This window comes from Cyprinus carpio, chromosome A21 (assembly GCF_018340385.1).
Source record: "Cyprinus carpio isolate SPL01 chromosome A21, ASM1834038v1, whole genome shotgun sequence".
Taxonomy (NCBI): Eukaryota; Metazoa; Chordata; class Actinopteri; order Cypriniformes; family Cyprinidae; genus Cyprinus; species Cyprinus carpio.
The window spans coordinates 18,132,314-18,148,935 of NC_056592.1; the positions used below are offsets into that span (position 1 = coordinate 18,132,314).

Below are 16,622 nucleotides of genomic sequence, written 5' to 3' on the forward strand. Positions count from 1 at the left end.
TTATGGAAGGACAGACTGTGATCAACAGCTGTCATATTTAATATTTGTCAATATTAAAGTTAAATGTATGTGTTTGAAGAAGTCTAATATTGAGTACTACAACTATTGACATTCACAATTATAGGCCTATAATCCATAATAATATAAGTGCTATTATGGTAATTTTTTAGAACTTTTATGACAATTATTTGAATAACTTTTATGACATTATTAACAAACATAAAAATATCACATCAAGGAAAATTTGTTGTTTAATTACATTTACATTCATTTAGTAGATATTACTATTCTTATGTTTAGTTATAAACTTGATTTAGTGATAAAGGTTATGGAAGAAACCGTGTTAGCAATATGACAGCTTAAAAGCTAAAGACACCAGCGAAATATATCATTATCTGTCTTTACGCGCAATTTAAAAAGTTGTATTCGCTTTTATGAGTGAGAACACAAGTCCCCGCCCAGCACTGGCAAATGGCCAATACTATTTAAAGGCGTGTGCCATCGCGGTCCTTATTGGCTGAGAGAGCTGTCACTCCAGCCTTTAGTGGGCTGGCTAATTGAATCGTTGAGTCCGATACACTTCTATCCATCTCACTCGCGAGGAAGGTAGTTGCACATTACCGACTATCAGCAGTCGCTAACGGAGCCGCATGAGAAACACCGAGTGAAAGCCGCGAAACAGTACGAGGAGCTAGCAAAGTGTGCTTGACTCAAAAGTACGGAAAGGAGGAAACTTCGCGTAAACTATGGCCGTATCAGCAACTCCTCCGGTGCTTTCACCGACCTCCACTCCCGGGGGCGCGAGCAGCCTGTTCCGTCCCGACTCTCTGTACTCCAGCCCGGCCGAGTCCCCGCGACTGACCAGCAGCATGATCAACGCTTTCATCACCGGAACCGGCGGCGGAGGCGGCGGCTGCGGCAGCACTAACGGGAACGGGCCTGGCGGTGTCCATAATAACGAGTGTAAGATGGTGGAGGTGCACGGCGTGAAAGTGGCCTCGTTCACCGTGGACGGCCAGGAGCTCATCTGCCTCCCGCAGGTGTTCGACCTGTTCCTGAAGCACCTGGTCGGCGGACTGCACACCGTCTACACCAAGCTGAAGCGGCTGGATATATGTCCGGTGGTGTGCACGGTGGAGCAGGTGCGGATCCTGCGCGGACTTGGGGCCATTCAGCCGGGCGTGAACCGGTGCAAACTCATCACCCGAAAAGACTTCGAGGCGCTTTATAACGACTGCACCAATGCCAGGCAAGTCTTCTATCACATACACAGCTCACACTTACACTCGGCTGTGGGATCTGATGTGCTTTTCAAGTTCATTCAGAACTAGCAGAGTTGTCGCACTTGGAAAAGTTTCTAAACCTTAGTGATAACTTTAATAAAAATGATTCCATGCATGCATAAGTATGAATAATTATGAATTACACGTTTATGACATTTCGTGATCGGTTAATTCATTACTTTAAATAGAAAATAATAATGTTTTAAGTTCATTTACCTTTAAAAAATGTATTATAAAGTGCTATTTGTGAACTTGTCAAAACGCATTAAATGTCCAAAATTAAACTTTTGTCTAAAATTGGTTGCAATCAGTTTTTCTTTCTGCCAAACCACCTGCAGTTTTGACCTCTTTTCCGTTTCGAATAAAATCATTGTACTACTGAGAAAAATACAGTAATAATAAAAGAAATAAAAACGTGAAATGAATTACAGCTTTCTCCAGAATCAAACAAATAACTTTGTTTGGAATCTTTTTGGCTCATTTTTCTCGCTGACCACTCGACCTGCTTTTTACATAACTATTTTTATACAAACGTTTATTACAGCGCAGACATGGTCGTTTTATTATCTAAATGATTAAAATTAACTAAAAACAATAATATGGTATTTCTATACACTTGCAAGGATGTGTATAGCTATATACTGCTGTATATAAAAAAAAAAAAAATCAAATTTCAATAGTGTTTCAGCTGCCTTGTATTAAAATCTGTTTGAAAGGCAGATTTTTATACTCTCAAATTCTGTTTAAGCTAATTGAACTTGGAGGATTTATTTAATTGATGTCATAAAACAATCCGTACAACAAAGATAGCAAAGTTGATTTTTTTTTTCTTAAACTAGCATGTATTTTTACTTTTTGTCTTTATAATCTTTATAAGTTAACCTTTCCTGGATCTACTAGATTTATAACTTTAATTGGGACGTTTTGATTTTTTATATGAGTAAATGGACTCGTTATGCTTGTTGATCATTCTACACTGTGTTTAGAAACTTTTGGGTTTTCAATACAGTTATATTTGATGTTTTCCCCCCCTTTTATTCTTGCTTATACAATGACAGCTCTTTGGACTAGGGGTCATACTTCGGTCGTATTTCACTTTATTTTGTTATTTGCTTACATAAATAGACATCAATATCATTTATGCACCTTTATGGACCCTTGTCATATCCAGGGCCAGATCTGGAGTTCTTGTTTGCTACTCCATTTGTCTGGATGATATCCCACGTCTCATTTGGATAAGGTGTTGGGCCATGTTGCATAAATCACTGAATCACCTCTCCTGGTTCTGTGGCTGTGTTTGGCGTAGAGATGTTATTCTTAGCTTGCTATCATGACAGATGCATTAGTGTTCTCAGGCACCTGCAGCAATATCAGCTTATGTGTGTGTGATTGGTGTGGTGGGACTCAAGGGAGCAGTGCACTTTTATCATCCAAGAAAAAAAGTCTCTAATTATATGTTAGTATGAAAACTGCAGCATCTTTGCTTTTAGTGGAATGACAGTCAAAACATTGTGCATAAAAATTCTCTGTCCGGAAATACAATTAAATTGACTTTTAAAAAGACACTTAACAAATCATTTTGAAATCATTTGTGTTAATTTTATAAATAAATTAATAACAAAATAATAACACATATATAATTTTATATTACACAATATAAATATAAATTAAATATAATACTATAATTTAATATAATATAATAATAAATTATGTTAAATATAGATATTTTTAAGTCAAGCCTGTTTAGAAATGTTCACAACCTATAGTAACCTTAAGTACTCCATTTAGTGCTTTGCATCAGGCCTAGTATTTCCATTTTTCTATTTCCATTTTCTTACTTTCTCACAGGTAAAAGGTCATATTGAAGATATGTTTGGGTTTAGAAGGTTCAGGAACGTGGTCTTAAAGTGGCTTTTGCACAGTGGATGTGTGTGTGGAGATGCACACATGTGTTTTAGGGAGAGAGGAAGAGAGAGAGAGAGAGAGTGCATATCCAGATGGCCATTCTGGGCAAGGTTCGGTAATTAACCTTTTAACATCCCCAGCACAACCTCCAGAAGAATCCCCCGTCACTTTATTGGGCTTTGCGCAGTTCTGAATCAATCTGCCGTGCACATCTAATTAGAAATGAGAGCGAGGAGAAAGTGAGCGGGGGAGAGACCATTTTACAACATTATTTTGTTTAATTTTGAGTCCAGGCAAAATGGACAATAAGAGAATGAGGTGCGGAACGCTGCGCTTTTCACTCTTCTGTCAGATTGCAGCATACGGTCGGATAATGAAATTGCCTGAGCAATGGGCCCCCCTGAAATTGAATTTGCTCCTCGGCATCGTTGCTTTACAGTTCACCTTCGCAAGCATCGCTTTTATAGTCAGATTTAAACATCATCCACCGTCCCGCTACCAGATGGCTGAAGCTAATGTGCGTGCTGCCCCCTCGCCTCCGCTCCCTCCCTCTCTCTCACCTCCTTCAGCACAGGCTCACTGGAAGAAGGGCTAAGCTGAGACAAATGGGTGTCTTTTGCATCGGTTTGTACGGGACAGCCATGGCGAAGCAAGTGAGGAGTGTGTCTCAAAATTTATACTGAGCTGCCTACTTAGGGGGTGTTCAAACAGGGCGGATTGTCATATTGAAACCAGCCAGACAGGGCAGAACAGAATTAAAGAGGTCATAGGACATGCCATTTTAAAAACACTTATAGCGCGACACAATGGCCAAAGGCATTCTTGCAATGCATGTTTATATAGACCAACAAAACAGATAGGGGTTGAAATCTTAGGGAATTTGATGATAATGTTGTTGTTTCCTCTTAATGATTGCCTAACAGTTTCATTATCCCACAATCCGTTGAGTACTGTTAAATAGTGAATATTATGAAAAAAAGAAATTGCAATTCTTATTGCATTTAATGGCCCTAATCATTCAAATAGTCAGATCGTATCACATTTCTCAGAACAGATAATATAAAACAATTGTTGCAAAAGGTATTTACAAAGACAGTTTAAACAACATTTTAGAAGTGACAAATGTAAGCTAAGCTAGTTGGCAAACTATATTTTAAATAGGCCTAAATCATTTTTTATATATATATATATATATATATATATATATATATATATATATATATATATATATATATATATATATATATATAAAAGGAAGAAACCTATTCCTTTTTTGTGTGTGTGTAAATAATCACTGATTACAGCACAGCCTAACTTTTAGGCCTCTTGGTGTCGAACATGATGAATTAGTAACTTACATTACTTTATTCACTAGGACCGATTTATAAAAATTTCTGGTTCACAAAATATAATTTAAAGTCATTCTCTGGTTGCACTCTGTGTTTTGATGCACTAAAACGAACCGACTCATAAGAGTCATTCATTCAGGAATCGGACTAAACTGATTGCGCTCTACGTTTTTGATTCACTAAAAAGAACCGGCTGATAAGATTCATTCGATCGGAAAATCGGACTACACAGTCATATACCTATACTGCACGTTTCGTCCACATTTTAAAGCTCTTTAGGGAACCGAAAGTCATACAGATATTTATTCATTTAAAATGCAACCGAATTTAAAAAAGAGTTGGTTCTGGGTTCTTATTCATACAGAATCATACAGAAAGCGTCCTTTATGAACGCCCAGCAGTCGGCGCGTTCCGGGTCAGCAGCTGAATATGCTGTCTAGGTCGGGAGCTCAGTAGGTTTTTAGACAGAGCCTAAAATATGCAAAAGGGCTCTTTAAAACTTCCAGACTGAAACACACTGAAAGTGTCCAAATCAGCAAACGCACGCGGCACTTACGGCTCGCTTTTTATGATTTCTCAGCTCGCAATTGATCTCCAGGTTTTTAATGCATTCATTATTTATTAAAACGAAATTTGCAAGCTAAACATAACACTAAACTAGTTTGCACTTGGGGACTGCACTTAGGAAATTGAATGGGAATTACATTAGAGATGAACATCTGTGCTTGCTCTTCGCAAAGGTGGATTGGATTAGTTTAACTGATTTTTTTCCTCTCCATCAAGTACAAGAACATCCAAAAATAAAAAAGTGCAGAAAGCTCTTGTCCACTAATATTTATTGCATCACTGACCATAGAGTTACTTCATGCGAGTAACATCATAAAAATGAGAGCAACATCCCTGTTTGCGTTCGTGCCAATCGCACTTTATAGCAGGAGTTGCAGGAAATGTCAAGTTAAATCATAAAACGCATTACTTGTTCGAAAACCTGTCATATTTTTTTTTGGTCTCTTGAAGCGATTTGCTTTTTTTAGTCATTAATTTAAAATGTGTCTAATTCCCATCGTTGCCCCAGGCGCGAGCTACCATCACACTGCGCGTCAAAGTGCTCCGTTTCAGATTCCCTAAAATGCACAATTTGACACCTTTAAGAAGCATGTTCTTTAGATTAATTTGAATTAGTATCTCACTTATGATCGAGTCGGTCTGATTTTGAGTCGGCAATAAAGTGTGAACACTAAATGAAACTAAACTTTAAATCAAAGACACAGTGACGGACGCTCGCTCCAGAGCGTGACCGCGAGCCTCCAGATCTCTCCGTTTCGTCGCGCGTGCACGTGCGCGCGCTTGGTCCATATGGACAGCAGCTCAGCGCCTGTGGCTTCGCCCGAGGCTGCGACGCTCGGCTCGGCCCAGGCACCCGAGACACCCGCTGTCTCATCAAATCTTCTCAGATTGTCGCTCTTCCTTCGGCACACCTTAATGTCAACCATTAATTATACATCCACCTTTTTAGAGGCTGTTTTTTTTTTTTTTGGCACATTCACTCTTTCTCTTACCCCTTTTGCACAATAAATGATAAATTAATACAGTTTGAAGCATCAAGAGGGGCTTCAGTGTATCTGTAGTATATGAACGGCAGTCATATCTCATATTCAATGTCCCCATATGGACAGTCAGGCCACACATTTTAATCATCATTTTAAATATATGTCATGATTTGTAACCTAACAACCTTCTTTTGAATTATTATTTATATTGTGTTTAAATTTAAAAGCAAACACAACATCAATGAACGAGACAAACAAGAAAAATGTCCTGTAATATATATGTACTTTTTTTCCAAATAGTTTTTGTGCCACCATATAAGATAAAAGGATAGAGATTTTTAGAGAGTATTTACAGGTAGTTGAACATATTTTGTGAAGGCAAGCTTGCAGTTGGTCTTACAGACTGGCTATTCTGTCCATCTCTGTCTTATTGCGAACATGTTTGAGCGCTGAGAGCGCTTAACTGCTGACGGGCTCTTATAAAACAACTTGTGGCCATGTGAGTTCTCATTAATGTTGGAGGGTGCCTGTTCCAAGCCACAGCGCTTTAATAACTAGTCCCATGCGTAACCAATGAATTAGAGGCAAAGCAAAGACACATGTGGTCAATTAGTGATGGAAAGGCGCTACTTGAATCTTCTAGGCGCGGAAATCATGAAAACAAATTAAGAACGCCACTATGTATGTGAATCTGCACAAATTACATATTGACATCCGCAATCATTAAACAATGTTTGAGGAGCTGCAATTATGAAGTTAGCTCTTAATATACACCGTCTTGATGGGGTTGAGGAATAGCAGGTGTTCGCTGATGTGTAGCGACGTGGGAGAGAGATATAAGAGGTTAAAACAGACAGATGGATATGGCCTGTCAAGAATCTCACAAGAGGAAAAATGTCACTTTCCGCTCACCGTCCGCAGTTACGGCGGGAGAGAAAGAGACTAGTGTCATTTTGACTTTGGGAAAGTCTCCTCCTGAGCTTAATGACACATCTGCAGCCGGGCTATATTTATTACAGTCATGAAGAATAAAATTGATTGTCTCCTAAAATTAATTTTTGCTTTGCCTCTAGCAGTGCTTTAATGGAGGACACTAGGCCCCGTGCAAGAGTATTGTTTAATCACATTAGTATCACAGCCCCCAGGACAGCGGAGATAATTGTACAAACGAACATCGAAATATGTATCTCTAACTCTTATGATTGAATTATGCAAATGACTTATCTCCTGCCCTTCCAAGCACTAATCATCTAATTAGGACTGATGTTTTAAATGCTTGTTTTTGGATGGGGATCTGGGGAGAAGCAGGAAGCAGAAAATTGAATGTGACACTGAAATCGGCAAAGTAGTTTGTACCGGAAGAGCTGGTGTCCCCCCCCCCCAATTGTCTGTCGCGGTGAGAAGATGATTAGAGCGCTTTAGTAAGTATTTTAAAGGCCCTGAAACATAAGCCCCATCTAATCCATTTTCAGGAGTTCATCAGTTTTTTCTGCCACTTTAATAGTTTAGTTTGACACTAAGCTAAGCGCTGCGCTGCAGGGGACTAAAGCTGGTCAAAGAAGCTCTAACTAGCATACCAATTATGCCGATTAATATTTCATGACATGTTCCGCTGCACTTCACCATTCCTGCGAGCTAGCAGCTGTTGATCTGCTCGCACAAAGCGTTTTGCGCAGAGGTTATAGTAATGACAGGCGAGCTCAAGTGAGCGTTTGACACTCTGTCTGAAAGCGCTCTGACTCTTGGAATCCCGTTTTGAAGGACTTGAAAGATGTGAAGATCTGAGGAAATGACAAAGTCATGCTTTGCCCTGCTCAGGAGAGTGTTTACAGTTGTCTCTCACATCTGGAGGCCATAATTCGCCGCATTACCCCCCTCTGTCTGGCTTGGGCAGATGGGTTCACCTGAAGAGCACAATGCCGCTCAACTTTTTCTCAGTCGTGTTAATGACCTCAAGGGAGGCTTGCTTGGAAATGAAGAGCTCAGTCTTAAAACAACCATAGTTTTGAAATGAAATGACATTTTACATGTCTTGCAAACTTAAACATTTGGTTTAGTGTGATGTATTTGATGCTGATGTTGAATTCTGCAGATTTAAATTCCACTGGTTCCACTGACTAGCCATGAGGTTTTGTAGAAATTGAGAGAATTTCAGTGACAGTCTCTGAAGCATCAAACAAATCTGTTTTGCAGATTTGCAAAAGTGTCTCTATGAATGTTTGTGTCCATATTGCAAATGTTTTGTCCATCTATTATTGCAAATGAAAAACCTAAGTAGCTATATTGTGGAAAATAGCTGTGTGTACAGAAAACTCAGCAGTTAATCAAAAATATTTCATTATTAAATATTTTTCATCTTATTTATTTATTTATTTAAAGGCCAGACATTAGAATTATTTAGTACTTTTTCTCTCACTCTCTCTATATCGTATTTAATGAATAACAATTAAAATATTATTTAAAAATATAACTTTAAACTTTTATTTATTTATTTATAATTAATCATTAATATAAATATTAAAGTATGTTGTTTCTTTCTTCTCCGTAGCATATTTAATATATAACAATGCATTAAAATGTTATTTTAAAAATGTATAACATATTTATTTATTTATAATACACACAAAAGACCAGGTATTTGAATGTTATGGAAATTTGATAGAATGTAAATTTAATAATTATAAAAATTATTAAAGTATACATTGTAAACACGAAATTTATTTCAATAATTGCTTTGACTGATTGAAGGTACTGATGTCATGTTGCAGTCAAACGTAGAAACATCTGCTTGCTCTGGATTATTAAAAGAAGACATAAAGATGAAAGCAAGGTGGAATGTGAGGAGAGATAGGGTCGTGGTGGGTGTGGGTGAGTGTTTGTATGTATATGCGCCTGGGTTAAATCAAGAAAAGCCCTGGGTATGTGGTGACTTCATGGTGCTCTTGTTGGATCTGTAAGGGATTCATTCTGTCTTTATCTGCCCTGTGCAGCCCAGCTCCAATTACCCCCCCCCCCACACCCTTCTGAGCACCACCATCCGTAAGTCTCCAGAATAGGCCTATAAAACTTTTAAAATCCACCCAGGAGCACTGCTCTATTCACACATAGGAAGATCATATTACAAAAAAAATGCAATTATTTTAGACAAAAAGGAGAGGGCATGGGCACCTTATGATGGAAAGCAGTTGCCACATGTTTTATCAGATCATGTGACCTCCACCTGTAACATGCTAAATGTCTCCTGTCATCCTCTGCCCTTATGTGTCTTTGAGTTTCCTTTGGCCTACAGTAAATATACCATTGGTATATTTTCATCTGGGAAATTTTGATTAAAAAAACATAAATAATATAAGTATGCAAATTAATACGTATAAAAATCGGTAAATGTATTATAAACTCACACACACACACACACACACACACACACACACACACACACACACACACACACACACACACACACACACACACACATATATACTGTGTGTATATATAACACACACACACACACACACACACACACACACACACACACTGGTAAATGTTGATATCAAGAATGTACATGCATAACCGACAGAAACCTCAGACTTAATTTGCTTTTTAGCAATATAGAATATAATTTTTTACATTTTACTCCGTTACTGAAAAAAAAAAAAACCCTAAGCACAAAAAATGCTATGGTGAGATGTCATTACTGCGATAACAAAATGTAAGATTTCAGTCATACTGCCCACAAGGGATCTGATTTTAGATTTAGAAAATATTTTTAATAATGACAATTTAACTTTACTTAAAACAGATAAGCATAATAATATGTATATATATATATATATATATATATATATATATATATATATATATATATATATATATATATATATATATATATATATAAAAACGTTGGGCTGCTCAGGTTTGCATTGCACTTCATTTGTTTCTTAGTTTGAAAGAGATTCAAACAGTCCTAAATGTGAATAATGGACATGCTCAATAACAGTTGATTTTATGTGTTTTCCATTCTCCTGTGTTTTTTCCAGTGCCCTCATAAGTATGAAGATAGTTTCCATTAATAGCGGCCCTAGGCCTGATTGGAAACATGTTAAGCATGTGCACAGACTGTAAATTGGAACCACACTATGAAGAAGGTTATGCGCTTGTTTATTCACCATTATGATGTCTGTGTCTTAAAAATGCCTTACAGAGATGCTTCATCCAATCAGAAAGATGGATAAAGAGCACGCCCACATTCACCTTAATAACAACTTTTACAATCCTGTAGATTAATAAAAAATATTATTTTGCTCTTTTTAAATTCATAACATACAAAACAGACTGAATTAAAGTTACACACTTTTTTTTTTGCTGTCATCAGTAGCTTTCATCCATTAGGATGGTTCTTCTCCTTCAAAGCAATGTGGTCCGTGTGTGTATTTGTATGATTGGATGGGTGGGCTGATGTTGTGCATGTGTGTATGTCTCAACCCTTGTAAATATTGTGTTTGTCAGTAGCAATGGGTGTCATTTGTGTGTGTGTGTGTGTGTGAGAGAGAGATGGTGGTGGGGGGGGTCTCTGATGAAAACAATCAGGCCCTGTGTGGTTTCATTACAGGGTAATGTCTCGCCAGATTGTTACGGATAGTTAAAATGAAATGAAGTGAATTAGGAAAACAAGGGGGAGAGCATGCACAACGCTTTATTGCTTTCTTTTGAAGACACACTGACAATAATCTGCCTTCAGTTTAGTGCATGTATCAGATAACGTATCAAAAACTACCTGTGTGTGTGAGAGAGAGAGTAAAGGTAATGTGTGTGGCTCGTCTTGCTCTGCATTCTTGTCAAATGTAGGATACATCGTCTTTCACCTTCCTGTCTCTGTCTTGGTCTCTGAACACTTGTGTGTGTGTGTGTGTGTGTGAGAGAGAGAGGGAGAGAGAGAGAGAGAGAGCCGTGTATGTGTGTGTGTTTTAAAGTAATTTTTAGATCACTCCATTTGGACTTAATATTTAAAAAATTATACTGAAATATATTTATATATACTCTGGTAGCGTTACCCATATAGTGCTGTTACAGCACAGTGGGGCTATTGCAAACAGAAACAATACTGACTACATAGATGTTTCCTGTCGGCTCAATTTTTGAGTGGACTTTGCTGTTCTGATGAGCATGAACGGTATATGAGTGGAGCGCTCACACATATATGTATATACAGTATATCTATATCTATCTATCTATCTATCTATCTATCTATATATATTATATATATATATATATATATATATATATATATATATATATATATATATATATATATATATATATATGAAAAAAATGTATATACACATTTGTTCTGCTTGTATTTTATGAACAACGTCCAATGAGTGTAGAAAAGTTTCAAATAAAATGTAATATCTGAGCACAGACCCAATTATGAATAATGACATTTGCTTTACAGTTTATTAGCAATTTGTAACGATTTGATCAAGTAGAGTTAAAATAGTGCTAATATTTACGATTGAAACAACTTAGTATCTTTCATTCTGTTGTAATTCAGCAGTACACACTCTCTTCTTATCTTTTCCCATGGTGCCTCAGTGTGAGATTGCAGTGTGAGGGATGGCAGGCACACCTGACCCGTCTGTTCCACAGGGGCTTGTGGGTAATGGATGGGTCAGAGCTTTTTTTGATGTTTTATTGAAAGATCACCACGGCTGTCCTGGCTTTCGCCTGACTATAAATCAGGGTCCTCTGTGGCCTGCTGGACTGTCCAGAGTGTGGTTTATGTCAGCCGAGGCAGGAAGGGCCTCCGATCCCATCACTCCACCTCACCTATATCACCCACCCACACGCACACACACACACACACACACACACACACACACACACACACACACACACACACACACACACACACGCACACAGCACTACCGTCTCTAGAATGGCCAGTGTGATCCCTAAACATTGTATCCGTCACACAGACATCAGTCAGCTTTGATACTTGCATATATCATTGTTAGCGTGTCTGCAGTACTTTTGAGTTTTATTTTTTTGCTATTGTGTTTTAGCACCTGTTTAAGATACTGTCAGGTGTTCATAAGATATCTATCAAACTGCAACAGTTAATGAGATCAATATGAATCTATAATAAAAATAGTGGACAAGATGTTGTGATTTATTAGTTGGGTCTGTGCTCTTTATATGTTAAACATGTTTTTGCATACACTTTATAGCCTACATGCTTTTTTGTTATATAATCTTCAGTTGACTTGTTACTGTTTTTTTCTTTTTTTAATCCAGCAAATAATCAACAGATTAATAAGACAAAGTTGTTGCACTTGTTGAATTTTGTTTAAACAAATACTAAACATTGCTTTTTTTAAATCAGAATAATTAATTAAAAATGTATAATAAATAAATTGACTAATATTTAGTAAATTATATGATCATTATTGTCAACTCTATATTATATAAATTAAATTAATAAGATACATTAATATAGTTTAAAATAGTAATATACAAATTAAATGTAATTGAAATAGTAATATAGTAATTAAATGATTTGTGTTTATTTATTAAATGCAGGTTTTTTTTAAAAAAATTGATTAATCTTAAAATAATCAGCAGATTACAAATAATCAGCAGATTAAATGAGATTTTAGTTGTAGCAGATGTAGAAAACGGCTAAAAATATATATTAATCAATATATCTAACAAGTAATCAGGAGTGATTATCAAAATAGATGTTCAGTGAAGTGCTTGTTGCATATTGTTTTTAGGTGAACACTAGTCAATATGTGAAATAAAATACTTTTTAGTAATTGCTTTTGAAATTTTTTGTACTTATCAAATAATCAAACCAACAATTGGCAATCTGATTATCAAAACAGTTGTTAGTTTCAGCCTTTTATCAAATATGTTTAGATACAAATTGTATGGATTATACAGCATTAATATAACTGGCTCTTGTAGTTGTCAGACAACCGTAATTGCTCTTTTCCCCTCAATTTACTGGCGTCTTTCTGGGCCGAAAGAATCTCTCTTACGTTTGTTACACTCAGAGAGCTGATGCAGCACAAACAGTGTGGTTTTCTCACCACTCTCTCTTAATATTGCCGTTAATGAGTAAGTTGATGTAGTTGAACGTTTAGTTAATAAATATGTCAGACTTTTACCTCTCTCTCCCTCCCTCTTTCCACTCCTTGTCTCTCTCTTGCAGTATCCCAGGCTTGCTGAGAAATCGCAATTAGTTTTAGATTTACGCTACGATGACAGACAGTGGTATATAAATAGAGGTTAAACACACAATTTACATATTAATTTCATGATTCATTTAATCAATGATTTATGTGGATATAGATTGCTTTTAATCCGCCTCTCAGCGGCAGCGTTTGCTCTCTCGCTCCCGCTCTTCTCCGCTCTTCACCAAGCATGACAGAATAGAGTGCCGAACTCTTTCTTTTCCTCCCTCTATCTCTCTCTACCTCTGTCTCTCTTTCCTCGGAGCTGTTCAGTGGCTCGGAGAGGAATGCGAACGGAGGGGCTCCAAACGGCACTCCTAATTGGTTTAATTTTTCAGTGCGTGCACCGAACCTGACACTCGTTTACTGCGCGCCGCTGTATCTCCTTTCTCTCTCTCGTCTCTCTCTCTCTCTCGCCCTCTCTCCATTAATAAAAGGGTAATAATCGCTCCGGTTAAAGGGATGGTAATGAGAGCAGTGGTTATGGTGATTGGTGGCGGCGGTTGTGTATTCATAACAGATCTCTCATACTGAGGCAAGAAGGCTGTAATTGAGCCATGATTGAGACACATATGCTCCCCTCCACCGCACAGCAACATGGGACCAGCGGGAAAAAGGAACGAAAAGGAACCAAGCAAGGCTAAAGTTTTAGATTATTCTGCTCAAGAAGCATGTTAATAAAACTCTGAAACAAGATGGCAAGCAGGATGGTTTTAATGTTTTTTTCTTTTTCAACATTGACGGCTTTGCCATTTATTTTTGTTCGTCGTTGTACCCAAAGCTCCATATAGGATGTGGAGGGAACAAGATTGGGAAATTGGTGAGCCCCAATTCACTTGACCTTTGGCCTCTGGCTCTGTGATTATTACAGATCACCCAGACTGATTAATCGGCTGATATTTGGTCATTTCCAATATTTAGCAATAGCCAGTTTCTCAATTTATGTTTCTGCTGGCACAATATTGTAGCAATTAGTGTTCATTTAGACATCAAAGCATTTCCATTGGCTGAATGAACTTGTTTTGAATGTCCTTTTCAGTGCCTTATTGGAAATCTCAACTGCTTGGTAATTTATCTAGTCTTCTTAACCATGAAAGTGTTATTTATATTAAATATGACATATCCCACGATATAACTAAAGCAACAAACAATCAAGTTAAACATTTCACATGTTTTTCAGTTATATACTAACCCGTTAAGCTATCATTGGGTCATACCCTCTGTTAACGTGCAAGAGTTTACCCCCTTCAAATGTTCAGTCAGAATGTTATCGTGATACGTTGTTCTAGCAAATAAAAAGAGCTTTTTTAGCCAAATAACACTATGTTACATAAGTAGGATAAGATGTTGGCTTGTTAACCAAAGGCTAACTGAAAACACAAAGGCTTCAGGTTTGATATATAATATGTGAATTTAAAATACATTGATTTACATATTACTTATAAAATGATTTATCATTTCCAGTCAGACACAGAGTATCAATGAAAGTTGCTTTAGTCAGTGGAATGGCTTTGGGTCATAGGATCCTGTCTGCCATTAACACAAATTTTTCATAAATGTTCAGTAATGACAGCTGTTTATCTGATTTTTATGGCCTGTATATTCTCTAACCAAGAAGTCCATGAATTCAGTTTAATTTTCACTTTGAGTGTTACAATAACACACCACTTTGTATTCACCACATTTTGACATCTTTCCCCTGCATACTGTTCGCACTTTATTCTCTTTTCATATTCCACATTTGGCTGAAAAATATATGCAGTACATCCAAATGACATTCGCTAGGAAAAAATCTTGTTACTTAAGTGTTTTATCAGAGGATTCAGACAAACAGACCGTTTTTGTGAGTCGTAAATGAAGATTAAAGCTCATGTTGGCGGAGGAGGAACAAATTGGGATGATTTATTGGCGCTGACATGAACGTGTCACTGCGGGGGGAGAGCGGAATAAGAGAGAAAGAGAACGGGAGAGAAAGTGGGGGAGGAAAGGTGGAATACGGAAAGGTGTGATATAGCTGTTCATCTCGCGGAAGGTAAATAATGGTCTTTAATTATTTGCTGGCGGAGCTGTTGAAAGCTCGGGCTGATACTGTCATTGGGACGATGCTGCTGGTGTGACGTGTGGTTAGGAATGTTAAAGGTGATAAGTGTGTGTGTGCGCGTGAGAGAGCATCTTGGAAATGTATCTCTAGACGCGTATGTGTGTGAATGATGGCTTTGCATGTAATAAAAACACACTGGAATCAAGCGGCAGGTAATAGGGCTGTTTTAACCTCCATACATTTAAGAAGCGCTCCAGGTCCTTTGATTGGATGCCCATCAGCCACATATAAATCCATCAGTTCAATCAATAAATGACTCATGATTGAATTGCATCATCATTCGTGTTATGACACACTATTTCTCCTCAATTAGCCTGAACAAAAGCGCTGGAATTGGATGTATTAAATTGTGACGTCAAGACAGTCGGCCAAAATCTGTTGCATGCTTCTTGCATGCTTTAACTTGATTTTTGAAATATGCCATAACCTGTTTGATGAATTGAAATGTATTATTATTTGCAAAGACAGTAGAAGTAAATTCACTGCACAATACATTTGATACATTGCGCAAAACATAATGCAAAACGTGGTGCTTTCACTATGCATCCTTATCATGTGAAATATCTCTCTGCAGATAATAATTCATAAAAACACAGTAGCAAGAAAAACATGATTTTGAGTCACAAGTTCAAAATGTCAAGTTGAGGGTGTCCAGACCTGTTCCTGGAGGGCCACTCAAACCCTAATTAAACACATGTGAACCAGCTAATCAAGGTTTTCAGGATTACTAGAAACTTCCATGCCAGTGTGTTGGAGCCATTTTAAAATATTTCTCTGTTTGTTGAAATAGTATATGTGAACTTCTGGCTGAAACAGTGGCAGGAGTTTGTGGTGGTACTACAGAAGGTGGGGCAAAAGGCGTGGTTGAAGTGTTTAGGAAACCTGTTTGGAAACAAACATTTTTTTCACTTGTGATGCGTAATTTACATTTAAAGTCAACATGAAACAACATTCCCAAGCCATTTTACTTCCATAATGTGATTTATTTCAGAGTGAAACAGGAAACTCAACAAGAAAAATGGAAAGGATAAGACTTTTTAGATCATGAAAATTTGGCATTTCATAACAAAATTGAGTCAAACCTGAATGCGAATTTGCTAAAACATTACCTAAATGGCTATTTGGCTATTAATTGAACATTGAAGTGACCAAACAAGTCATTTTATTTTGGTTGAAGGAGTATGAAGATATTTTTTGTG

The 16,622-nt window shown here is 37.2% G+C and overlaps 1 protein-coding gene across 4 annotated transcripts in view; it reads left to right on the forward strand.

Moving 5' to 3' along the window:
* The first annotated feature begins 561 nt into the window (after nucleotides 1–561).
* LOC109046199 (dachshund homolog 2-like) overlaps nucleotides 562–16,622 on the forward strand; it is a 133,177-nt gene continuing 117,116 nt past the window's right edge. For 2 of the 4 annotated variants that reach the window (XM_042711163.1, XM_042711164.1), the window contains exon 1: nucleotides 562–1,249. In XM_042711163.1, coding sequence (XP_042567097.1) covers nucleotides 747–1,249 — 503 coding nt within the window. In that variant the 5' untranslated portion in view covers nucleotides 562–746. The remainder of the gene's footprint in view (nucleotides 1,250–16,622) is intronic. The other 2 variants (XM_042711160.1, XM_042711162.1) reach the window with 1 other exon arrangement.